Consider the following 26377-nt stretch of genomic DNA (forward strand, 5'->3'; position numbering starts at 1 on the left):
TATTACTATTATCCGCTTCGTAGGATTTATAATCATAGTTTATTTTTGAAAGTATGAGGCGACGTTGCCACGTTATTCCTTTTTTTTTCAATTTTTTTAGCAAAACAATGGTTCACAAAAAAATCGCAATAACATTATTTTTAAAATCTGATCCTACTTAACCTGATCTAACCTGACACTCTATAGATATACTAAAAAGAAGACTGTTCAATTACTTGGTAAATTCCCCAAAATGTAATTCAAAGGTACCAAAAAACGTCAATCGAAGTAACTATTTCCATACTGTATATGGATACAATGAGATAAAATATCTTTTTTAAATACAACTAATAGAATTCTAATTTAACTGAAACTAGCAATTTCGTAAATATTTCCAAAATTCTAATCAATTGTACTAAATATATTTAAAAAATCAAAATAGCAAATTTCAATCGAAATTCGTCATTCAAAGGCACTAAACTGCTGAAATCGATGAAATAATTTTTTATAGAAGAAACTCACATTTTTTTAAATGAACCAATTTTTTATATACAGTGTGAATCACTAAGTGTGCGGTCCTCGATATCTCATTAATTATTACAGAGAGATGAAAAAACAAACACAGACTAAAGTTCTATGGCTTTTTGCATAGCATAAATTAAAAGTACTGTCGACTATACAGAGTGTTTCGTTTTTGAGATATAGGACACAATTAAGTTCTTTTAAATAGAACATTCTACATATTTTAACATATTGTTATTATCCGCTTCGTAGGATTTATAATCATAGTTTATTTTTGAAAGTATGAGGCGAAGTTGCCACATTATTCCTTTTTTTTTTTCAATTTTTTTAGCAAAACAATGGTTCACAAAAAAATCGCAATAACATTATTTTTTAAATCTGACCCTACTTGACCTGATCTAACCTGACACTCTATAGATATACTAAAAACAAGACTGTTCAATTACCTGGTAAATCCCCCAAAATGTAATTCAAAAGTACGAAAAATCGTCAATCGAAGTAACTATTTCCATACTGTATATCGATACAATGAGATAAAATATCTTTTTTAAATACAACTAATAGAATTCTTATTTAACTGAAACTAGCAATTTCGTGAATATTTCTAAAATTCTAATCAATTGTACTAAGTATATTTAAAAAATCAAAATAGCAAATTTCAATCGAAATTCGTCATTCAAATGCACTAAACTGCTGAAATGGATGAAATAATTTTTTATACAAGTAACTCAAATTTTTTTAAGGGAACCAATTTTTTTACATACAGTGTGAATCACTAAAGGTGAGGTCCTCGATATCTCATTAATTATTACAAAGAGATGAAAAAACAAACACAGACTAAAGTTCTATGGCTTTTTAAATAGCATAAATTAAAAATACTGTGGACTATACAGAGTGTTTCGTTTTTGAGATACAGGACACAATTAAGTTCTTTTAAATAGAACATTCTACATATTTTAACATATTGTTATTATCCGCTTCGCAAGATTTATAATCATAGTTTATTTTTGAAAGTATGAGGCGACGTTGCCACGTTATTCCTTTTTTTTTCAATTTTTTTAGCAAAACAATGATTCACAAAAAAATCGCAATAACATTATTTTTAAAATCTGACCCTACTTGACCTGATCTAACCTGACACTCTATAGATATACTAAAAACAAGACTGCTCAATTACCTGGTAAATCCCCCAAAATGTAGTTCAAAAGTACCAAAAAACGTCAATCGAAGTAACTATTTCCATACTGTATATGGATAAAAAGAGATAAAATATCTTTTTTAAATACAACTAATAGAATTCTAATTTAACTGAAACTAGCAATTTCGTAAATATTCCCAAAATTCTAATCAATTGTACTAAGTACATTTAAAAAATCAAAATAGCAAATTTCAATCAAAATTCGTCATTCAAAAGCACTAAACTGCTGAAATGGATGAAATAATTTTTTTATACAAGTAACTCAATTTTTTTTAAGGGAACCAATTTTTTTATATACAGTGTGAATCACTAAGGGTGCGGTCCTCGATATCTCATTAATTATTACAGAGAGATGAAAAAACAAACACAGACTAAAGTTCTATGGCTTTTTGAATAGCATAAATTAAAAGTACTGTCGACTATACAAAGTGTTTCGTTTTTGAGATACAGAACACAATTAAGTTCTTTTAAATAGAACATTCTACATATTTTAACATATTACTATTAACCGCTTCGTAGGATTTATAATCATAGTTTATTTTTGAAAGTATGAGGCGACGTTGCCACGTTATTCCTTTTTTTTTCAATTTTTTTAGCGAAACAATGGTTCACAAAAAAATCGCAATAACATTATTTTTAAAATCTGATCCTACTTAACCTGATCTAACCTGACACTCTATAGATATACTAAAAAGAAGACTGTTCAATTACCTGCTAAATCCCCCAAAATGTAATTCAAAGGTACCAAAAAACGTCAATCGAAGTAACTATTTCCATACTGTATATGGATACAATGAGATAAAATATCTTTTTTAAATACAACTAATAGAATTCTAATTTAACTGAAACTAGCAATTTCGTAAATATTTCCAAAATTTTAATCAATTGTACTAAGTATATTTAAAAAATCAAAATAGCAAATTTCAATCGAAATTCGTCATTCAAAGGCACTAAACTGCTGAAATCGATGAAATAATTTTTTATAGAAGAAACTCAAATTTTTTTAAAGGAACCAATTTTTTTATATACAGTGTGGATTACTAAGTGTGCGGTCTTCGATATCTCATTAATTATTAGAGAGATGAAAAAACAAACACAGACTAAAGTTCTATGGCTTTTTGAATAGCATAAATTAAAAGTACTGTCGACTATACAAAGTGTTTCGTTTTTGAGATATAGGACACAATTAAGTACTTTTAAATAGAACATTCTACATATTTTAACATATTACTATTATCCGCTTCGTAGGATTTATAATCATAGTTTATTTTTGAAAGTATGAGGCGACGTTGCCACGTTATTCCTTTTTTTTTTCAATTTTTTTAGCAAAACAATGGTTCACAAAAAAATCGCAGTAACATTATTTTTTAAATCTGACCCTACTTGACCTGATCTAACCTGACACGCTATAGATATACTAAAAACAAGACTGTTCAATTACCTGGTAAATCCCCCAAAATGTAGTTCAAAAGTACCAAAAAACGTCAATCGAAGTAACTATTTCCATACTGTATATGGATACAATCAGATAAAATATCTTTTTTTTAAATACAACTAATAAAATTCTAATTTAACTGAAACTAGCAATTTCGTAAATATTTCCAAAATTCTAATCAATTGTACTAAGTATACCTATTTAAAAAATCAAAATAGCAAATTTCAATCGAAATTCGTCATTCAAAAGCACTAAACTGCTGAAATGAGTGAAATAATTTTTTTATAGAAGTAACTCAAATTTTTTTAAGGGAACCAATTTTTTTTATATACAGTGTGAATCATTAAGTGTGCGGTCCTCGATATCTCATTAATTATTACAGAGAGATGAAAAAACAAACACAGACTAAAGTTCTATGGCTTTTTGAATAGCATAAATTAAAAGTACTGTCGACAATACAGAGTGTTTCGTTTTTGAGATATAGGACACAATTGAGTTCTTTTAAATAGAACATTCTACATATTTTAACATATTGTTATTATCCGCTTCGTAGGATTTATAATCATAGTTTATTTTTGAAAGTATGAGGCGACGTTGCCACGTTATTCCTTTTCTTTTCAATTTTTTTAGCAAAACAATGGTTCACAAAAAAATCGCAATAACATTATTTTTAAAATCTGACCCTACTTGACCTGATCTAACCTGACACTCTATAGATATACTAAAAACAAGACTGTTGAATTACCTGGTAAATCCCCCAAATGTAATTCAAAAGTATCAAAAAACGTCAATCGAAGTAACTATTTCCATACTGTATATGGATACAATGAGATAAAATATCTTTTTTAAATACAACTAATAGAATTCTAATTTAACTGAAACTAGCAATTTCGTAAATATTTCCAAAATTCTGATCAATTGTACTAAGTATATTTAAAAAATCAAAATAGCAAATTTCAATCAAAATTCGTCATTCAAAAGAACTAAGCTGCTGAAATGGATGAAATCATTTTTTAGTCAAGTAACTCAAATTTTTTTAAGGGAACCAATTTTTTTATATACAGTGTGAATCACTAAGGGTGCGGTCCTCGATATCTCATTGATTATTACAGAGAGATGAAAAAACAAACACAGACTAAAGTTCTATGGCTTTTTGAATAGCATAAATTAAAAGTACTGTCGACTATACAGAGTGTTTCGTTTTTGAGATATAGGACACAATTGAGTTCTTTTAAATAGAACATTCTACATATTTTAACATATTATTATTATCCGCTCCGTAGGATTTATAATCCTAGTTTATTTTTGAAAGTATGAAGCGACGTTGCCACGTCATTCCTTTTTTTTATTTGTTTAGCAAAACAATGGTTCACAAAAATCGCGGTAACATATTTTAAGATCTGTTTTGCAATATTTTATAGAAAGATGAACAGAGGTGCGCGTTTTGTTAGGATATGAAATAAAAAATAATAATATACAGAGTGTTTATAAAAAAATAAAATTTACAATTTTCATATATCAATATTCCAGTTTTTTCACATAGAACATCCTGTATTTTATTAATCTAGAATAGTTGTTTTCAAAATTTCGATTCTAATTGAAAAGATAATTCTAAAAATGTCCAGTCAACTTTTTTTGTTGACTTTATGAAATTTTTAACTCTCAGCTGCCAACAAAGAATCAAAAGAAAAAGACAAAGAGGAAACCACCAGCAACCCCGAGGGTGAAGACAGCACCCCCAGCTCCAAGCCCCAGAGTGCCGGTGCCAACATCCGCGATGCCGCCCAGCGAATCCTGGTGCTCTGCCAAAAGGGCGAGTGGGCCCCCGTGGACCAGGTCCTCAAGTCCATGGAGAAGTCCATCGCCGCCGCAGGAGAGGACGCCAACACCGTCCCCCTCGCAGGCGTCGCCGACATAGTGAGTATCAATCAAGCCCCTAATGAATCTCGTTGTTTGTGCCCCGTTTAATATTCTTAAAAGGATGATGTATCGAACCAACAGCCAAAAATGCTTTTTTGTTTCTAGGCGACGGGCATGACACCTCTCATGTACGCAGTAAAAGACAACAGGACTTCGCTTCTTGACAAATTGATCGACTTGGGATCGGATGTCGGCGCCAGAAACAACGTGAGTAACGCGGCTTTTTGCAAAAATCGGACTAAAAATAGGGGTTGGCCGCAATTTGGCGTAATTTAGACACGCAACTGACCCAAATACAAAAATTGTCGATATTATACCAATAACGTTTAATGCATTGGGTGTAGAGGTAATTAGGAGCTTGCATGATTTAGGATATTGATAGAGAAAAATTTCGAAAGGGGGTAGTGAGGCTGGGATGAAAGTGGTACATGTTGGGGTATATTTAGTAATTTATTAAAAACGGAAGGGCGCGCCTCGATTCGATCATGATGGGAAGTTATAGGGTGCTAAAAATATAACGGTGCATTAATCGGGCTAAATAGTGCACAGCTGTAATTTGTGATTTATTCCCAAAAGCAAATCGCACACAAAAACGCAACAAATTTATTTATAGCAGCATTGTCCAAAACCATAACTTTATCTTTTAAAATTTTTATTGTAGTGTAAAATTATATAACCCAAATATCTGAGTCAACAACATTTAGGATAAGATTATAAAAATAATTGCATTATCTGCTGCGGTTTGTGTACAGGCGGTTTGACTAGTCAAAATTTTATCTTTACAATTTTCGCAAGATTACTCGATGAATTTTTATTTGGCGTATTTAATTCGTTATCTTCGCCGAAGACATTGAAAATATGGATTAACCGGTCAAGTTTGCGACCGCATGATTTTTTAACGTTCACCTTGCATGATACTATAAGTAATACAGTAATAAAGATTTCAGAAATAAAACATTACTTGCTTGTTTTCGTTTATTTCATCTTGATAATGCGTATAAAATGAACACATTATAAAATTCCGAATCTAGGTTTCCTTCAAAAATATTATCTTTCGCCAATTAAAAAAATTTAAGGCTGCGGAATTAATTAATTTATTGCCTGGATTAGTTACCTTGATCGTAAAAAACGTTTATTTATTGCCCTTGCATGGTTTAGAGCAAAAATCGTTATGTTTATTGCCAAAAATCGCGCAAAAGCATGTTTTATTAAAATTATTTTTGTTTTATTTGATTTTGCGAATTTCATTTTTTTTATGGGAAACTCTATAAGTTAAAATGAAAAATACACAAAAACAAAGTTCTTTGAAAATATAATTTAAAATAAAAATTTTGTTTAATATGAAGAAGACGCGAAAATTCCTATGATTGTTTGAAAAATCTTTAAAAATTCAATAAAGAAAAAAACAAAATCACAAATGACTCCTAAGATTATTTCGTATACTCTACGAAACCCCAAGATTCTTTCCAACTTTTTACAAAAGAAAATAACAAGGATTCCCGAGACCATTTCAAATTCTTCCAAAAAGGAAACATCAAGTGTTCGAGAGATTTTTCAATTTTTTTCAAAAATAAAACACAAGAAGCCCGGAAGATCTATGCACATTTAAAAAAAAGACATCTGGGGGCTCGAAAATTCAAAACCCAAAGGATTCCTATGATTCTTTCACATATTTTAAGAAAAGACTTTCAAATTCTTTAAGAAAATGAAACACCAAAAGCGACAAAAAGCCCCCAACATTTTTTGAAAACTCTTCGAAGACTCGTTCAAAAACAAAACACGAATGACTTCTTTTATTTTGTTTAAAACTAATGTGAAGGAGATACAAAACGTCCCCAAGATTCTTTGAAAAAATCTTCAAAATTCCGTAAAAAATAAAACACAAAGAACTCGTTTGCGTCCTTTTTCGCCCTTTTGGTCCTTTTTGATTCTTTTCGTTCTGTTTGTCCTTTTTCGTCCTTTTTGGTCCTTTTTCGTCCTTTCTGGTCCTTTTCGTCCTCTTTGGTCTGTTTCGTCCTTTTCGTCCTTTTTGATAATTTTCGTCCTTTTCATCCTTTGTCGTCCTTTTTGATCTTTTTCGTCCTGTTTCGTCCTTTTTCGTCCTATTTCGTCCTTTTCGTCCTTTGTCGTCCTTTTTGATCCATTTCGTCCTTTTTGTCCTTTTTCGTCCTTTTTGTATTTTTTGATTCTTTTCGTCCTTTTCGTCCTTTTTCGTCCTTCAATATCAATCAATACTTTATTGGTGTTAAAAACTTACAAATACAGTTTTACACAAGTCAAATAATAAATTAAACCAATAAACTATTAAAATTTCTACATCGAAAATAATCCTCAAAACTATAAAAACAATTCATAATAAGGAACTTTTTGGTCCTTTTCGTCCTCTTTCGTTCTCTTTCGTCTTTTTTCGTCCTTTTTAGTCCTGTTTTCATCCTTCTCGTCCTTTGCGTCCCTTTTGGTCCTTTTTCGTCCTTTTCGTCTTTTTTCGTTCTTTTCATCCTTTTTGATCCTTTTCGTCCTTTTCGTCATTTTTCGTCCTTTTTCGTCGTTTCTGGTCCTTTTCGTTCTTTTTCGTCCTTCTTCATCCTTTTCGCAGTTTTTGGTCCTTTTTTATCTTTTTCCTCCTTTTCGTCCTTTGTCCTTCTTTTCGTCCTTTTTCCTCCTTTTCGTCCTGTTTGATCCTTTTTTCCTTTTCGTCCTTGTTCGTTCTTTTCGTCCTTTCTCGTCCTTTTCGTCCTTTTTCGTCCTTTTCGTCCTTTTTCGTCCTTTTCGTCCTGTTTGATCCCTTTCGTCCTTTTTCGTCCGTTTCGTATTTTTGAATCCCTTTCGTCCTTTTCGTCCTTTTTCATCTTGTTTCGTCCTTATCGCCCTTTTTCGTCCTTTTTGTCCTTTTTCACCCTTTTGGTCCTTTTTCATCCATTTCGTTCTTTTCGTCCTTTTTCGTCCTTGTTCGTCCTTTTTAGTCCTTTTCGTCCTTTTTGGTCTTTTTTCGCTCTTTTAGTCCTTTTTCGTGCTTTTGCGTCGTTTTTCGTCCTTATCGTCCTTTTACGTCCTTTTCGTCCTCTTCATCATTTTTCGTCCTGTTTCGTCCTGTTTCGTCCTTTTTCGTTCTTTTCGTCCTTTTTGATCCTTTTCGTCCTTTTTTATCCTTTTCGTCCTTTTCGTCCTCTTGGTCCTTTTCGTCCTTTTTCATCCTTCTTCGTTCTTTTAAGTCCTTTTCGTCCTTTTTGGTCTTTTTTCGTCCTTTTCGTCCTTATTCGTATTTTTGCGTCCTTTTTCGTCCTTTTCGTCCTGTTCGTCCTCTTCATCCTTTTTCGTCCTGTTTCCTCCTTTTTCGTCCTTTTTGATCCTCTTGGGCCTTTTCGTCCTTTTTCGTCTTTTTCGTCCTTTTTGTCCTTTTTCGTCCTTTTTCGTCCTTTTCGTCCTTGTCTGGTCCTTTTCATTCTTTTTGATCCTTTTCATTCTTTTTGATCCTTTTCGTCCTTTTCGTCCTTCTTCGTCCTTTGTCGTCCTTTTTGGTCCTGTTCGTCCTTTTCGTCCTTTTTCATCCTTTATCGTCCTTTGTCGTTCTTTTCGCCATCTTTGTTCCTTTTCGTCCTTTTCGTCCTTTTTCTTCCTTTTCGTCCTTTTCGTCCTTTTCGTCCTTTTTGGTCCTTTTCGTCCTTTTGGTCCTTTTTGATACTTTTCGTCCTATTTCGTCCTCTTTCATCCTTTTTCTTCCTTTTCGTCTTTTTTGGTCCTTTTAGTCCTTTTTAATCCTTTTCGTCCTTTTTGGTCCTTTTCGTCCTTTTTGGTCCTTTTCGTCCTTTTCGTCCTTTTTCGTCCTTTGACGTCCTTTTTCGTCTTTTTTCGTCCTTTTTCGTCCTTATAAGTCTTTTTCGTCTTTTTTCGTCCTTTTTCGTCTTCTTTCGTCCTTTTTCGTCCTTTTTCTTTCTTTTAAGTCCTTTTCGTCCTTTTTGATCCTTTTCCTCCTTTTTCGTCCTTTTCGTCCTTTTTCGTCCTTATCGTCCTCTTCATCGTTTTTCGTTCTTTTCGTCTTTTTTCGTCCTTTTCGTTCTTTTTCGTCCATTTTGGTCCGTTTCGTCTTTTTCGTTCCTTTTCGTCCTTTTTGTCCTTTTTCGTACTTTTGCGTCCCTTTCGTCCTGTCTGGTCCTTTTCATTCTTTTTGATCCTTTTCATTCTTTTTGATCCTTTTCGTCCTTTTCGTCCTTCTTCGTCCTTTGTCGTCCTTTTTGGTCCTGTTCGTCCTTTTCGTCCTTTTTCATCCTTTATCGTCCTTTTCGTCCTGTTTCTTCCTTTTCGTCCTTTTTCGTCCTTTGTGGTCCTTTTCGTCCTTAGCATTCTTTTTCGTCCTTGTCGTCCTTTTTCGTTCTTTATTATTTCACATAAAAAAAACACTTGGAAATTCAAAGATTTTTATAAAAGTTTTCAAAAACCAAACAACAGTTTTTTCCCCTTTGGCTCACAACGAATAAAAAAAAATCATCACAATTGAGATGGGGTGGGTGGGCGGGGCTTACGAACATTTTGTATTTTTTTCTTAAAATGTGTAGTCATCTTTTCACAACAAGAAACTTAAAACATGTTTAAAATGGTAAATTAGTATAGGGAAATATCGATTTTGCAATTACGCCCCGCCCCTCGGTCTGACAACGAATGAAAATTTCATCACGATTGAGATCGAGACGGATGGGTGGAGCTTCTCTTTTGGTTTTCTTTGTATAACACGATTACTTAAGAACATATTTCACATGGTAATTTCTCATAAAAAAATAACGATTTTGCAATTAAGCTCCGCCCCTTCGCTTAACAACGAATTAAAAAAAATAATCAAAATTGAGATAGGGTGGGTGGGCGGGGCTTATATTTTGTCTGTTTTTTCTTAATATACATAGCCATCTTTTCACAACATGAATCTTAAAATGGTACATTTTTGCAAAGAAATATGGATTTTTCTTTATACAAATTTTCCATTTTAAGCATGTTTTAAGTTTAATATTGTAATAAGTCTACACATATTAAAACAAAATGGACAAAATGTAAGCCCCACCCACCCACCCCATCCCTATTGTGATGATTTTTTTTATTCGCCGTGATCCAAGGGGACGGAGCTTAACTACAAAATACTTATTTCTTAAAAAAAAAAATAAAAACACGTTATTGAGTATGGTGTTGTTCAAAATATTAATAGTTTTTTTTTTTAGAAAGCAAAATTCAAGAGATTCTTATGATCCAAAGGGAGCCCCAGTTGTACCAAGATTATTTCAAACTCTTTTAAAATTAAATACCGAAAGCTCTCAAGTCTTTTTCACAGTGTTTAAACAAAAATATTTTATGAAACACTAAAGAAATTGAAATTTTTGCTAAGATACTTGTATAACTTTAGAATAAAAATCTGTTCAATTAAACTAATTGCACAGATATTTTCATTTAAAAAGCTTCCAATTATCTCGAAGGCTCAATTACATTAGGATCATCCTGCAAACTGGACCACAATTCCTAGATTAAACCCATAAACAAAAAAAAAATATATTGCACTAACCTTGAAACTCCTACAAACCCACGCTAAAAATAAATAACGCTACATTGAAACATTTTAATGAATACATTAGCACACAAATGAACTTATTTAAATTTGCATATTTTTCTCACCCGTACGTTCAGAAATATTTACCACCAGTTTTCATTTTTTACGATAATGTCCTTTTCTATTTTAATGTGTCCTACTTTTGCTCGAATTTATGGAAACATTTCATAAAATTAGCACCAGAGAGCATAAAAAAACTGCAGTTTTTTATTTCGTGAAATTTATACGCAGTTGTGCGGAATAATGGCGTACTGCAGTTGAACCCATTGCATCGATAATATCTGATTGCATACTGCACTGCCATTAGTTCGAATTACACACATACTAACTACCCTAAATCGCTGAAAAGACTAGTCGAAATAGCTTGTTTGTGCTGTCTTAATTACTGAGGAGCTTTTGTGTCAAAACTTATTCACTATTAGTTCAACAACAACCTCATTCAGGACTCAGCGCTTTGAAAGCTGAGGCGATAGATCAATTACCCATTAATATTCATGTAAGACTAAGATTCCATGATTATCAGGAGCGTGTTACTCAAGGCGTGCTTTAAAATCTAGGACACTGCGTCACGCAATGGAGCCTTAGGTGCCCATATTAATTTTTTCGTTTCGTAGATGGGTCCGACTGAGAATTTAATTTTCTGGAGACTAGAACCGATGGTAGTGTTTAGGGTTGTATTTTCAGCACCCAAAATTAGTTTTGGAAGGGCTCATTTTCAAATCAATACCGGAAAAGGCACGTCGTTAGCTGTCGTTGCCGGTTTCCCCCTTCAAAAAACACAAAAGGCTTTCCCTTTTTCTTAATGAAAAATTGGTGATTTTGTTGTCAAACAATGAAAGATCGATGAACCTGGGGCAGGTGTAATTAATTACAACTACGACAAAGGGGGTTTTAACAAATTGAGTAAACAACGTTTTGTCACTGCATTTCTCAGAAAAACGATGTTCCTAAAATTTTGGTAATTTTTTTAAGGATAACTACAATGTCCTCCATATATCAGCGATGTACTCCAGGGAGGACGTGGTCAAACTCCTGCTGACCAAACGAGGAGTGGACCCATATTCAACCGGTGGGGTAAGCAATTATTTCACTACTCGTAGTAAAAGTGTAAAGACTCAAAAGTAATTTAATTATCCTTCGGATGTCATGAAAGCAACTTCAGACGTGATTAACTCCATTTAAACGAGCAGAGCCAAAATGATTCAACTTTCGCATGTTTACAAAGTTTAAACATTGTAATAAAACGAAAGTCTTAATGTTAAGTTGGTGAGTAAATTGTTGTCAGTTTCCATGCCAACTTGTACTTCTTGTACTCCAAGTGTTGAAATACTCCAGTGTCATCTCGCAACCCTCCACCTTCAACTAATTCCAGAATTTCTGCTTCCAGAGCCGGAACCAAACTGCAGTCCATTTAGTGGCTTCCAGACAGACCGGAACTGCAACCGCCATCCTAAGAGCTTTGCTGCAGGCCGCCGGCAAGGACATCCGGCTGAAACCAGACGGGGTGAGTTCCGCTAGGAATAATTCGCTATAAAAAAATCAATCGAGATTTACGTGTATAGAATAATTAGTTGACATTTTATTTATCCTTTTTCATCGAATCCGATTCTGTCTACAAAATCCGGCGCTCCGTCCAATGGATTCGCGTGTCGAAATTTCCAGCACCTGGTACAAGATGGCTTTTGAGACCCTCCGGAAAAAACTCACAAAATACGAATGTCAATGGATTCAGCCTATGGATTTTATTGGCGTGCCCGCATTCACTTTCGAGTACCTGCATAAGCTCGGCTGCAGTTAATTTTAGACGGGTTTTTTATTTGCGATGGGAGGAATTATGGGTAATGGGTTGGGGATTGCATACAGGTGCATGATGGAATCTGGATTGTTCGTTTTGTTGCAGGCTCGTGTGAATGCCGTAATTTTAGTTGATTCACGATACGTTTCACTTGTGGATACATTTGTCTGCTGAAAGAGCAATGATCGAATTAAACCTGTTTTCAGGCTTTGTCGTGACTGGCACTAACATTGCTCATTACAAAGCTTTACCGATGGAAATATCTATATCCATAATAAATAATAATTGCTCGGATCTTTGTTCTACTGAAGTCGATTGCAAAAAATCGATTATATTATTGTAATTAACAGAGATTCTTTTTTAAATATTATAACTTCTCGGGTTTTTTGTTTAAATTGTTTTTTTTTTATTTTATTAAAAGATAATATTACAAAACTTCCATAACTCTGAAATTTTTTAGACGACTTTTTCAAAAATGAAATTTTCCCTATGTATATCCCTCTTATGTAAAAACTTAGATTTCGGGTGGCAGAAGTTATTTCCGGCCTTATTTACTCGATTACACCAACAATTGTTCACTGAAATACTTATCGGTTTTTTCGAAATTTCAAAAATTTTGACTTTCATATCGAAAATTTCGAAAATATTGCTCTGTGACCATAAACAAGCTATATTTTTGGAATCAGCACGTCAAGATCTATTTTATTTTCGGAAAAATTTAAAGGAATCTGGTGAGATTTTAGTGTTTTATTTTTTAGAAATCTGAAATAGTCTTGAGTGCCGCAGTGCTTTTTTTAATTCCGGCGAGTCTTGGATACCCACGCAATTTTTTTTTTGCAAATTATTTAAAATAATTTTGGGGGACTTTGGTGTAGTATTTTTTGAAAATTCTGAGCTGCCCTGTTTTTGAGTTAATTTTGGGACACCGTCTTTTTTTTTAATTTAAAACAATCTTGAAGTTCTAAGTATTCCTGTTTGAAAAGAATTTGACACTGCTTTGGAGTCTCTAGTGTCTGTTCTTATAATAGTTAATTTAATTAAATTTCTTAGAGGATGCGTCATTTTCTAAAATCAGTGTTAAAAGGTACTAGCCCCGCCCACCCGCCCTCTATTTTCTTAGAGAGTATGTGATTTGCCAAAATCGATCTTATATTAGCAAGTACTATTCCCGCCCACCCACCCTCTATTTACTTAAAAGACATCTCATTAGTCAAAATCAGTTTTATCCTAGCTAGTAGCTGCTTAGATAAAACTGATTTTGACAAATGACACAACCTTAAAAAAAAAGAGGGTGGGTGGGCGGGGCTAGTGGCCGCTCAGCTAAGACTGATTTTGGCTAATGTGATACCTTATGAAAAAAGAAAGGATGTATGGACGGGGCTGCGATAAGACTGATTTTGGCAAATGACATACCCTCTAAAAAAGAGAGGGTGGGTGGGCGGGGCTAATACTTGCTAAAATAAGACACATTTTGGCAAATGAGATACCTTCTAAGAAAAGACAGGGTGGTTGGGTGGGACGAAAGCTGCTAAGATAAAACTGATTTTAGAAGGTACTAGCCCCGCCCACCCGCCCTCTATTTTCGTAGAAGGACCTCATTTGCCAAAATCAGTCTTATTTTAGCAAGCACTAGCCCCGCCCACCCACCCTCTCGTTCTTGGAAGGTATATCATTTGCCAAAATCGATCTTATATTAACAGGTATTAAACCCTGCTACCCGCCCTCTATTTTCTTAGAGGGATCTCATTAGTCAAAATCAGTTTTATCCTTCCTAGAAGCTGCTATGATAAAACTGATTTTGGCAAGTGACACCCTCCAAAAAAAGAGAGGGTGGGTGGGCGGGGCTAATGGCTGCTCAGATAAGACTGATTTTGGCAAATGAGATACCTTCTAAGAAAAGAGAGGGTGGTTGGGTGGGACGAAAGCTGCTAAGATAAAACTGATTTTAGCAGGTATTAGCCCCGCCCACCCGACCTCTATTTTCTTATAGAAAGATCTCATTTGCCAAAATCTGTCTTATCTTAGCAAGTACTAGCCCCGCCCACCCACCCTGTCTTTCTTGGAAGATATGTGATCTGCCAAAATCGATCTTGTATTCGTAGGTACATTTTTTCGATAGCTTTAACTGTTTTTTCGGAGTCACCCATTGAAATTTCGCAATTTATTGGAGAAATTTCAACAATTTCTATTTTCATATCGAAAATTTCGAAAATGACCCTACACACGCTATATTTTTAGAATCAGAACATCAAGATCTATAACCCCGAATTTGTCGAGAATTTTTGGACGACTTTTAAAAAAATGAATTTTTCCACTACGAAATTTTTCACCACCCTCTATTTTCTTGGAAGGTATGTCATTTGCCAAAATCAGTCTTATCTTGGCAACTGCTAGCCCCGCCCACCCACCCTCTCTTTTCCTGGAGGGTATGTCATTTCCCAAAATCAGTTTTATCTTAGCAAGGACTGATGACTAACTTTTACGAAAAACGATCAAAATTTAAATTTTCGACTTTTAGACTTTGATATTTTGATTTTTCCCATTTCTCGATTTTTGACTTAATTTCTGGATTTTTCAGTTTTTCGATTCTTCAATATTTCGATTTTCAACATTTTTGATTTTATAATTTTTTAATTTTTCGGTTTTTCGACTCATCGACTTTTCGATTTCTTGATTTTTCATATTTAGATTTATCAATTTTACGATATTTTAGTTCTAAATTTTTCAGAATGTATTTCGATTCTTCAATTTTCGTTTCAATTTTTCGATTTTCTAAATTTTTAATTTTTCAAGTTTTCCATTTTTCAATTTCAATGTATCAATTTCTTGATCTTTTATTGTCGGGTTTTTTAAATTTTTGATTTTGTGATTCTTAGATTTTTTAATTTGTGGTGTTTCTAAATTTTAAACTCTTGGACATCTCTATTTTTTGATTTTTTCCATTTTTCGATCTTTCGAGTTCTCGGTTTCTCCATTTTTCAGTTTTTCAATTTTGCAATTTTTCGATTTTTCAAGTTTTTGAACTTTGGATTTTTAAAATTTTCGGTTTTTCGCCTATTCGACTTGCCGATTTTTCGATTTCTCGATTTTTCTATTTCTCGAGTTTTCGATTTCTAAATTAACCGATTTTTAGATTATTCAGCTTTTCAATTTTTCGACCTCTTGATTTCTCCATTTTTCGGTTTTTGCAATTCTTCAGTTTTTCAATTTTCCAGGTTTTTGATTTTCAAACTTTTTTAATTTTTGGCTTTTCGATGTTAGTTTTGAAATTTTTTAGTGTGTATTTGGCAGGTACTAGCCCCGCCCACCCACCCTCTATTTTCTTAGAAGGTACGTCATTTGCCAAAATCAATCTTATCTTGGCAAGGACTAATGACTAACTTTTACGAAAAATTATCAAAATTTAAATTTTCGACTTTTAGACTTTGATATTTTGATTTTTCCCATTTCTCGATTTTTGACTTAATTTCTGGATTTTTCAGTTTTTCAATTCTTCAATATTTCGATTTTCCAGATTTTTGATTTTACCATTTTTTAATTTTTCGGTTTTTCGACTCATCGACTTTTCGATTTCTTGATTTTTCATATTTAGATTTATCAATTTTACCATATTTTAGTTCTAAATTTTTCAGAATGTATTTCAATTCTTCAATTTTCCGATATTTCGTTTCGATTTTTCGATTTTCTAAATTTTTAATTTTTCAAGTTTTCCATTTTTCAATTTCAATGTATCAGTTTCTTGATCTTTTATTGTCGGGTTTTTTTAATTTTTGATTTTTTGTTTCTTCGATTTTTTAATTTGTAGTGTTTCTAAATTTTAAACTCTTGGATATCTCTATTTTTTTATTTTTTCCATTTTTCGATCTTTCGAGTCCTCGGTTTCTCCATTTTTCAGTTTTTCAATTCTTCAATTTTGCAATTTTTCGATTTTTCAAGGTTTTGAACTTCGGATTTTTAAAATTTTCAGTTTTTCGATTATTCGACTTTACGATTTTTCGATTTCTCGATTTTTCATTTCTTCGATTTTTCTATTTCTCGAGTTTTCAATTTCTAAATTAACGGATTTTTCGATTATTCAGTGAAAAAACTGAATAATCGAAAAATCGAAAAACATTTTCCAAATTTCTGATTTTCAAATTTTTTAAATTTTCGGATTTTCGATTTTAGTTTTGAAATTTTTTAGTATGTATTTGGCAGGTACTAGCCCCGCCCACCCACCCTCTATTCTCTTAAAAGGTACGTCATTTGCCAAAATCAGTCTTAGCGGTACTAGCCCCGCCCACTCGCCTTCTCTTTTCTTAGAGGGTATGTCATTTGCCAAAATCAGTTTTATCTGAGCAAGTACTGATGACTAACTTTTACAAAAAATGATCAAAATTTAAATTTTCGACTTTTAGACTTTTCGATATTTTGATTTTTCCCATTTCTCGATTTTTGACTTAATTTCTCGATTTTTCAGTTTTTAAATTCTTCAATATTTAGATTTTCCAAGTTTTTGATTTTACAATTTTTTAATTTTTCGGCTTTTCAACTTGACGACTTCTCGATTTCTTGATTTTTCATATTTAGATTAATCAATTTTTCGATATTTCAGTTCTAAATTTTTCAGAATGTATTTCGATTCTTCAATTTTTGGATATTTCGTTTCGATTTTTCGATTTTCTAAATGTTTAATTTTTCGATTTTTCAATTTTTCCACTTTTTCAATTTCTTGGTATTTTATTGTCGGGTTTTTTAGATTTTAGATTTTTTGATTCTTCGATTTTTTAATCTGTGATGTTTCTATATTTCCAACTTTTCGATTTTTTTCATTTTTCGATTTTGTAATTTTTCTATTTTTCAAGTTTTTGAACTTTGGATTTTTAAAATTTTCGGTTTTTCGATTTCTAAATTAACCGATTTTTCGATTATTCAGCTTTTCGATTTTTCGATTTTCCGATTACTTGATTTCTCCATTTTTCAGTTTTTGCAGTTCTTCAGTTTTTTCGATTTTCCAGGTTTTTGATTTTCAAATTTTTTAAATTTTCGGTTTCTCGATTTTAGTTTTGAAATTTTTTAGTATGTATTTGGCAGGTAAATTTTTAAAAAAAATTGAGTTTAAAAAAATTTTGGCAAAGAAATTTTTTTGACTCACTCATATTATTGATATTATTGATTCATTTCATTGCCATATTTAAAAAAAAACAATCCATCCTATCTGGTAAATCGAAGAACTTGGATAAATCCTTGCATTGATTTGTTCACAACTTTCAGCACGCTCTTTCTTTGTTTTTCAGATAATTATTTAAACGTGGCATAAACCGCATGATCATTCTTCAATTTCAGGAGTAAAATTGTTGGCAAACTTTTCGAATTAAAATGATTTCAGAGCCCCGAAATAATTGACTTGGTTTTCCCAAAGTGATTATTTCAAAATTAATTTTACCAATGGAAATACAAAAAATAATGAATTTAGATTCCAAAGAAATTAAGTGTCTTTTAAAACCTCCTACACTACGACCATTATTAATCAGGGTCGGGTTTAGTAATTAGTGGCGGGAAAGTTCGAAGTTAAATATTTAATGGACACGTCTAGCAGACAATTTATTTACTACAATACCATATGCTTTGTTAAACCTTGTGTCTGATTACGTGGTTGTATTTAGCGTTAAATGATTGATTAACTCCACATATAATCGCACCTGTTGTTGAGGATTTCCTCAATAACAGCATTTAGCATCACGTGCCACATACCTTGTTTAAAGTCGTTACTACACAAACAAATATTTGCCGCCTCCCTCTTTCCCTAGCTAAATCTATCTAACTGTTATTTTAGCGGGGGAAAATCCCTCTGCTCCTGGCCGTCGAGGCCGGCAACCAGTCCATGTGCAGAGAACTCCTCAGCGCACAAACGGCCGAACAAGTCAAAGCCGCTGCCGCCAATGGCGACACAGCTCTCCACTTGGCGGTCCGTCGCAAGGACATCGACATGGTACGAATCCTGGTCGACTACGGTACCAGCGTAGACATCCGCAACGGCGAAGGCCAAACCCCGCTCCACATAGCCGCCGGTGAAGGAGATGAGGTCCTGGTGAAGTACTTCTACGGCGTTCGGGCATCTGCAAACGTCATCGACAACCAGGACCGGACTCCCATGCACTTGGCAGCGGAGTACGGCCACGCCAACATCATAGAACTCCTAGCCGACAAGTTCAAAGCTAGCATTTTCGAAAGAACGAAAGATGGATCGACTCTTATGCACATCGCCTCCCTCAACGGACACGCCGATTGTGTTAATATGCTATTCAAGAAGGGGGTGTACCTCCATATGCCTAATAAGGTAGATCGTTAGACTTGCAAAGTCTGTTTGATACACTTTGTTATGGTAATGGAGGAGATAAGAATAATGTTTTGTAGGATGGCGCCAGGAGTATACATACCGCCGCGAGGTATGGTCACGTCGGAATAATCACCACGCTACTTCAAAAAGGGGAAGAAGTCGATGTCACTACTAACGTGAGTCGGGTTTATGTTTTGTGTTATTTTTGACTATGATTTTCAGGAAAATTACACCGCGCTTCATATAGCTGTTGAGTCGGCCAAACCAGCCGTGGTGGAAACCCTTCTGGGTTACGGAGCGGATGTACACATCAGGGGTGAGTGATGGATCGTAATAACATAATAACCCTTGATTTAATTTTCCCCGAAAATCGATCTACGTTGCGTCATTTTTCCAGGAGGCAAATTAAAAGAAACAGCTTTACATATCGGAGCGAGAGTCAAAGATGGCGATCGGTGCGTCCTAATGCTTCTAAAATCAGGCGCAGGCCCTAACTTAAACACAGACGACGGACAGACACCCGTACACGTAGCCGCGAAGTACGGAAACTTAGAAACCTTGCTACTCCTTCTAGCAAATGGAGGCGACCCTCAGTTCAAAAACAAACACGGCGAAACCGCTCTTCATTTGGCTAGTCGGGGTTGCAGACCCGACGTCGTCCGACACCTCATCACCTATTTGAAAGAACACAAAGGTGATGAAGTGGCAGCCAATTATATTAACGAAGTCAGCGAACACGACGAAAGTGCCTTACATTACGTGTCTACGGTGAAGAAAGAGGACGTCGAGTTGCCTCTAGCAGACAAAGAAGTGGTGAAGCTTTTGTTAGAAAACGGGGCTGATGTTAAGTTGCAAACGAAACACCACGAGACGGCTTTTCACTACGTGGCGAAAGCCGGAAATAACGACGTCCTGATGGAGATGATCACCCATATGACACCCACCGATGCCCAAAAGGCTTTGAACAAACAAAACATGAACGGGTGGACCCCGCTTTTGATTGCGTCGCATAAAGGTCACAAGGAAATGGTCAACAATCTTTTGTCCAACCATGCAAGGGTGGATGTCTTTGATAGTGAAGGCCGGTCTGCACTTCACTTAGCCGCGGAACATGGCTACCTCCAAGTGTGCGACTCCCTCCTCCAAAACAAAGCCTTCATTAACTCGAAGTCTCGGAACGGTAGAACTGCACTGCATCTCGCTGCTATGAACGGCTACATCCACCTGGTGCAGTATCTAATCAAGGACCACAACGCTGTCATCGATATTCTAACCCTAAAGAAGCAAACACCGTTGCATTTAGCGGCAGCCGCCGGACAAATCGAAGTGTGCAGACTGTTACTAGAACTAGGTGCCGATATTGATGCTACCGATGAACAAGGACAAAAACCTATTCACGCCGCTTGCCAAAACAACCACTCAGAAGTGGCCAAGTTGTTCTTGCAACAACACCCGAGTCTTGTGATGGCCACCACCAAAGATGGAAACACTTGTGCTCACATTGCTGCGGCCCAAGGGAGTGTCACTGTGATCGAAGAACTGATGAAATTTGACCGAGCTGGAGTGATTTCGGCACGAAACAAATTGACAGATGCTACCCCTTTGCAGATAGCGGCTGAAGGAGGTCACGCCGAAGTGGTCAAAGCGTTAGTGCGAGCTGGTGCTTCAGTCACCGACGAAAACAAAGGGGGTTTCACTGCGGTGCATCTAGCGGCACAAAATGGGCACGGACAAGTTCTTGAGGTCTTACGCTCCTCTAATACCTTGAGGGTCACCAGTAAGAAACTCGGGGTTACGCCATTGCACGTAGCGGCGTACTTCGGTCAAGCGGACACCGTGAGAGAACTATTGACCCATGTTCCCGGTACTGTTAAATCGGACCCACCGAGTGGGGCGTCGTTAGTTCCAGCCCTCGGGAATGAGTCAGGGATGACCCCGTTACACTTGGCGGCGTTTTCTGGGAACGAAAATGTCGTAAGGTTGCTGCTGAACAGCGCCGGGGTTCAGGTGGACGCAGCCACCCACGAAAATGTAAGCATAATTTCTATTTCTATTCTAATTTCTACAGATGGGTCTGCGATAACGATTTTTTTCCGCAGAATGAGTGAATGACGGTGATTTAGCGGAACTAGCTGACCTTTGATTATAACTAAAAATCTGCATGCTAACAAAGCATTATTCAAAGAACAAGCGATTATGGTAATTTATTTTGTAACACGTTAAGGGTAATCAATAGTCAGAGGGACTGTTCGATGATGAATAATGGGTACCCACATTATTTCATCGTTTCAATACCGTTTATTGCGTGATTGAACCAAAATTGAATTTTTCTTTGTTTGAACCTAGGGCTACAACCCCATGCACCTGGCGTGCTTCGGCGGCCACGTCACCGTCGTCGGGCTCCTCCTCAGCCGCGCCGCCGAGCTGCTCCAAAGCCACGACAAGCACGGCAAAACCGGCCTTCACATTGCCGCAACACAGGGCCACTATCAGATGGTGGAAGTATTGCTAGGTGAGCAGAAATATTAGATCAAAAGTCCACTTCGCGTGCCTACGCTTTCGTTCCACTAACCTCCATCTGGAACGAAACCCACCGAAAGTTACCATTTAAGTTTAAGGTCACACCAAGAATTAAGATCGAGATAACCGTTACGACAATACTTGCAGGTCAAGGTGCGGAGATCAACGCGCCTGATAAGAACGGCTGGACACCTTTGCATTGTGCGTCAAGGGCGGGCTGCTTCGAAGTGGTCAAGCTACTAACGGAATCGGGAGCCTCCCCCAAGTCGGAAACGAACCTCGGCGCGGTCCCGATTTGGTTCGCCGCGTCGGAGGGACACCACGACGTGTTGGAGTACCTCATGACGAAAGAGCACGACACGTACGCACTGATGGAAGATCGGCGCTTCGTCTATAATCTGATGGTTTGTTCGAAAAACCACAACAACAAACCCATCGAGGAGTTCATCCTGGTGTCACCAGCACCGGTGGACACCGCGGCGAAGTTGTCCAATATTTTGATAGTGTTGTCCTCGAAGGAGAAGGAACGTGCGAAGGATTTGATTGCTGCGGGGAAGTTCTGTGAAGCGATGGCGACTGAGTTGTTGGCGCTAGCCGCAGGAGCTGATTCAGCCGGGAAGATTTTAACCGCGACGGATCGACGCAACGTGGAATTCTTAGACGTCCTAATCGAAAACGAACAAAAGGAGGTGATTGCTCACACGGTCGTCCAACGCTATCTCCAGGTAAAGACTAGGTAAAAGTCGTGTTTTGCCACGTTGTTTTAGTGTGACTCGAGTCTGATTGGTGCGATTCTTTCAGGAACTCTGGCGAGGGGCACTCAACTGGGCGGCGTGGCGAACGCTCCTGCTTTTCGTTTTGTTCGTAATCTGTCCACCGGTTTGGATAGCTTTCACGCTTCCTCTAGGTCATAAATACTATAAAGTACCAATCATTAAGTTCATGTCGTACTTGACTTCCCACATTTACTTGATGTTGTTTCTGCTGATAGTCGGAATCACGCCACCCTACGCGGTCGTGCGAAAAAACCTCCTTCCATATTCGTACGAGTGGATTCTTTTGGTGTGGCTCAGCGGCCTTCTTCTTTTCGAATTAACCAATCCTAGTGACAAATCGGGTTTAGGGTGGATCAAGCTTTCGGTCCTACTTTTCAGTATATTCGGGGTCGGGGTTCATTTGATGGGGATTTTGTTCATCGAAAGAAACTACTGGCCTACGCTTATGTACTGCAGGAACCAACTGTTCGCTTTGTCGTTCGTTCTGGCTTGTGTTCAAATTTTGGACTTTTTGTCGTTCCATCACTTATTCGGTCCGTGGGCTATCATTATAGGTAACTTGATGAAGGATCTAGCTAGGTTTTTGGCAGTCTTAGCCATCTTCGTGTTTGGTTTTTCCATGCAGTTCGTCGCTCTCAATCAACCGTTCAAGAACGGCGACCTCGCTCCGAAGAGAGGAAAATATTTTGTCGATGGTAAGTGGCACTTTTTCTATTTGGTACTTTAAGTTAGTGTTTATCGCGTCTTGTGTACATAATGTGAATAGTGTGTGTATATACTTATATAGAGCAGGAAGCGTTGTTGGAAGAGGCCGAGTGGATCGCTCCTCCAGCTGAGAGCCCTATATCCAGGGCGTCCCTTCGTAAAAAGCACCCTCCGTCTAGTAAGTGCCGATGTGGCCAGCTGAGTGTAGCAACGTGTCGTCTGTTTCTATGTTTAACCGTTTTACTAGGTGTATAGGTGTATAGCTAATAGTTGTCCTTTTAGGTGCCTCGCCACCTGTTCGTCGTGCTTTGTAACGTATGTTGTTTGTGTCTGTGAACGTCTCTTGTGTCAAAGGATTTTTTTCAAAGAGTGTGTACTGTTTTGAGAAGGATCCTTCCTGTCCTCGTCAGCATGAAACGCGTGGTGTCGTTGCGCTCAGGTTTTGTCTTGTGGGCATTGACTAGTGTGATGTTCCCAGTGGTAATGAACCCGCTGCTAGCCTTCGAGCTGTTATTTTTCGCCGTTTTCGGCATGACCACGTACGACGAGTTGGTAACGAAGAATAAGGCCGACGTTAAGCGGTTACTGCGCCCCCAGTGGACGGAGAACCTCTTCAAGATTATGTTCGGCGTCTACATGTTGGTGTCCGTCGTCGTTTTGATAAACCTTCTAATTGCCATGATGTCCGATACGTACCAGCGCATCCAGGTAATCACTATTTGTATGTTTTATGATTCCAGTCCAAAAGAACCCGATCAGAGCTTTCGAGTTGCTGTTTTTTGCGGTATTTGGCCAAACCACCACAGACTCCTTGAAAATCGACACTTATAACCCAACTACGAAAAATAATAATCAACCCAGCTGGACTGAGGTCCTATTTAAGATAGTGTTCGGCGTATACATGCTCGTCTCTGTCGTAGTGCTGATTAATCTGCTCATTGCTATGATGACGGATACCTATCAGCGTATCCAGGTAACGCCAAGGTAGCCCATGTACGTAGCACCACAACACGCTGCTTGCTCGTTGTTCTTCGCGTAACCAGTTCTCTTGGACTGGATCATAGTAGAAACACGCAGGACAGATAGAAGCTTTTTAGACTAACTCCAACATCTACTCCATGCCCATATTATACCCAAAGTCATTACAGCTTCATAGCTTCCTCCACAGTCACTACATGAAAGTACCGTTTGAGCTTTTGGTGTCTTCGATTCGGATGTGGTCAGTTTATGTGTTCGTTCTACCAGTCATAGGTGTTTAGTGTGTTTAGTTGTGCTTCGTATTGTATTGATGCTAGCTTGTAATTTTCATTAACACCATAGTCGAAGTTCAAACAGCAGAAAATTATTACTAAATGCGCTGTGTTGTAGTTAAAATATGTACTGTAAACTTACTTCGTTACGTTAAAACTGTACTTTTACATCGTTCTACTGATGTATTGTAGAGAATTTTGCCTTTTTGAAAAGCACAAACACTTTTTGGAATATTTTTGCTTGGTATTTTTTAACGAGTTGGAAAATCTACATTTACCACCTTTACTGAGTAAACTGTCCGACTGTTTTGCCTATAGTATTCCTAATAGGTAGGTAGATATGTAACTATAACTGCTTTTGCATCTGCCTAACTTAAAATCTATCTCTACCTTCTCTCACGGTTACCAAATAATCGACCGTATTCCGAATCACTTCCTTAACATTAACACGTCACTAGCAACACTCTTAGTGACTTTGATAATTTTAAAGAAGTGCCTAAGAATAGCTAAAATGACAGTAGGTTGTCGTTTGGTGCATTTCCTTTGCACATCTATGTAGTTTCTATAAAACACAATAGATCTTTCTATCTGTTTCTTACTCTTAAAAAGCATCTTCACGACCTACGATTACGTAGGTAAGTATCTAAAAAGAAGATAATTGTGTGTTAAAAAAAAATGTGTCCCTAAAGTAATATAAGTGTAACCACTGATCAAACTGTCTGGAGTACCATAGATTTCCCATCGCTGTGTACATAACTGTTTGTTAGAAAATGTAGATTTTTCAAGCTATACATGGAAATGATCTGCGCTTTGGTCTGTACAGAGATAATTAAAATTCTCTTCGATTTGTGCCCCAAATCGACGAGAAAACCAGCCGGCGCAGTTCAATCCAACGAACTTTTGTAGAAGTTGGTAGCACGTTTTTGTGTTTTGAGTGTTTTTGCATCCAAGTTTTTGTTAAAAAATCCAAAACCTGTAGATACGTTATTAAACTTCATGATTGTATAAAAACCAAAATTACTAAAAATCTGGACCATTACTGATTCGTACAACTAAAAAAAATGACTGCGACCAGTAGGACTTGTATCTAAAGCGAAGCTGATGGCGTGACGATCCCACATATCAGTACCATCCTAAAACGGTAGCGATTATTGACTTAACTAAATCAATTCAGTTTCATGAGAACCCCGTCAGTCATGGTCAATCTTCGCTTTTACAAATGTTCATTTTTAACTGCTTTTCTGTTTCTTAGGCGCAATCCGACATAGAGTGGAAGTTTGGCCTGAGCAAGTTGATTAGATCCATGCACCGAACCACAACTGCACCCAGCCCCATTAACTTGATAACAACGTGGCTCTTTTATCTGGTTAACATTTGCAAAAAACGAGGTTAGAACCATGTTTGGTTTTTGTCGAAACTAAGGTGGTTTGTTTCAGTCAAAGCTCGGAAACGCCAGAGTTTAGTCCATTTGATGGGCAGCTTCCAGCGTCCTCAGCAGCTAAGCCCTAGATCCAAAGCTGGTGCCAAATGGTTGTCGAAAGTGAAGAAGGGCAGTCAGGTTGCTCCTAAGGAGTCCGTGGCGTTGTCGGTAGCACATCTTAGTCCTTTAGGGTCTCAGTTGAGTCTGACGGCGCACACTACAAGGATCGAGCACGTGACTGACTGGGAAGCCATCGCTAAGAAGTATAGAGCGCTGATGGGTGAGGTTGATGAGGTTAAAGAACAGACGAATGAAGAGGAAGGCGACAGCGACGAAGACGGTGCGCCGGGAAATAGTGTCCAACCCATGTCTTGAATTTAAAGTGCTAACAATTCGTGAACACTTTTTAGTGGTTTCTTCTTGACCAAATCCTATGTCTACCTACTCTATTTTAGGTTTAATGGTTAATGTTTTGTAACGTAGACTATTGTGAAGTTTTTATACGACGTTGTTTCGTAATGCTTATTAGCAAAAGTGATAGATGAGTTTCATTTAGAGCAATCAACTTATTCATGTGTACAAAGATTAGTGTGCGTAATTTAGATACAATTACATAAATTGTAGGTTATTTATACATGAATTGTTACTCTGTGTCATAGCATGTAAAGATAGCGATATTTATTTTTTAAATAAATTCATACTTACGCCACTCATTTTTTTTCTTGAATGAAGATAGGCAAAATTTCGTCATCGAACCACATATCCATTGTTTCGCCGATTTCAATAAAATGGAGGTGTTTTTGTTCCCAAAGTTGACATGAGATAAATCACAATTTGTAGTCGTTATTTTCTTGAATAATCCATTCTTGGTGCATGTTGTTAAAATAAGTAATATGGAGTTAGAGGTTAAACGTGAGTGATTTTTGCGCATTGGACAGTTCCGGAAATTAA

The 26377-nt window shown here is 36.4% G+C and overlaps 1 protein-coding gene across 1 annotated transcript in view; it reads left to right on the plus strand.

Moving 5' to 3' along the window:
* Window positions 1–25811, plus strand: part of LOC135136734 (serine/threonine-protein phosphatase 6 regulatory ankyrin repeat subunit A) — a 28141-nt gene extending 2330 nt beyond the window's left edge. Inside the window, exons 2-16 of the mRNA XM_064066185.1 lie at window positions 4801–5051; window positions 5160–5261; window positions 11614–11715; window positions 12029–12145; window positions 18252–18755; window positions 18833–18931; window positions 18978–19071; window positions 19153–20786; window positions 21102–21267; window positions 21423–22000; window positions 22077–22746; window positions 22839–22934; window positions 23235–23464; window positions 25259–25394; window positions 25443–25811. Of these exons, the coding sequence (XP_063922255.1) occupies window positions 4801–5051; window positions 5160–5261; window positions 11614–11715; window positions 12029–12145; window positions 18252–18755; window positions 18833–18931; window positions 18978–19071; window positions 19153–20786; window positions 21102–21267; window positions 21423–22000; window positions 22077–22746; window positions 22839–22934; window positions 23235–23464; window positions 25259–25394; window positions 25443–25801 (5138 nt within the window). The 3' untranslated portion in view covers window positions 25802–25811. The remainder of the gene's footprint in view (window positions 1–4800; window positions 5052–5159; window positions 5262–11613; window positions 11716–12028; window positions 12146–18251; window positions 18756–18832; window positions 18932–18977; window positions 19072–19152; window positions 20787–21101; window positions 21268–21422; window positions 22001–22076; window positions 22747–22838; window positions 22935–23234; window positions 23465–25258; window positions 25395–25442) is intronic.
* Window positions 25812–26377: the final 566 nt, after the last annotated feature.

Source organism: Zophobas morio, unplaced genomic scaffold (genome assembly GCF_036711695.1).
Source record: "Zophobas morio isolate AGI-343-1 ecotype UQ-CSIRO unplaced genomic scaffold, CSIRO_AGI_Zmor_V1 ptg000004l, whole genome shotgun sequence".
NCBI classification, from domain to species: Eukaryota; Metazoa; Arthropoda; class Insecta; order Coleoptera; family Tenebrionidae; genus Zophobas; species Zophobas morio.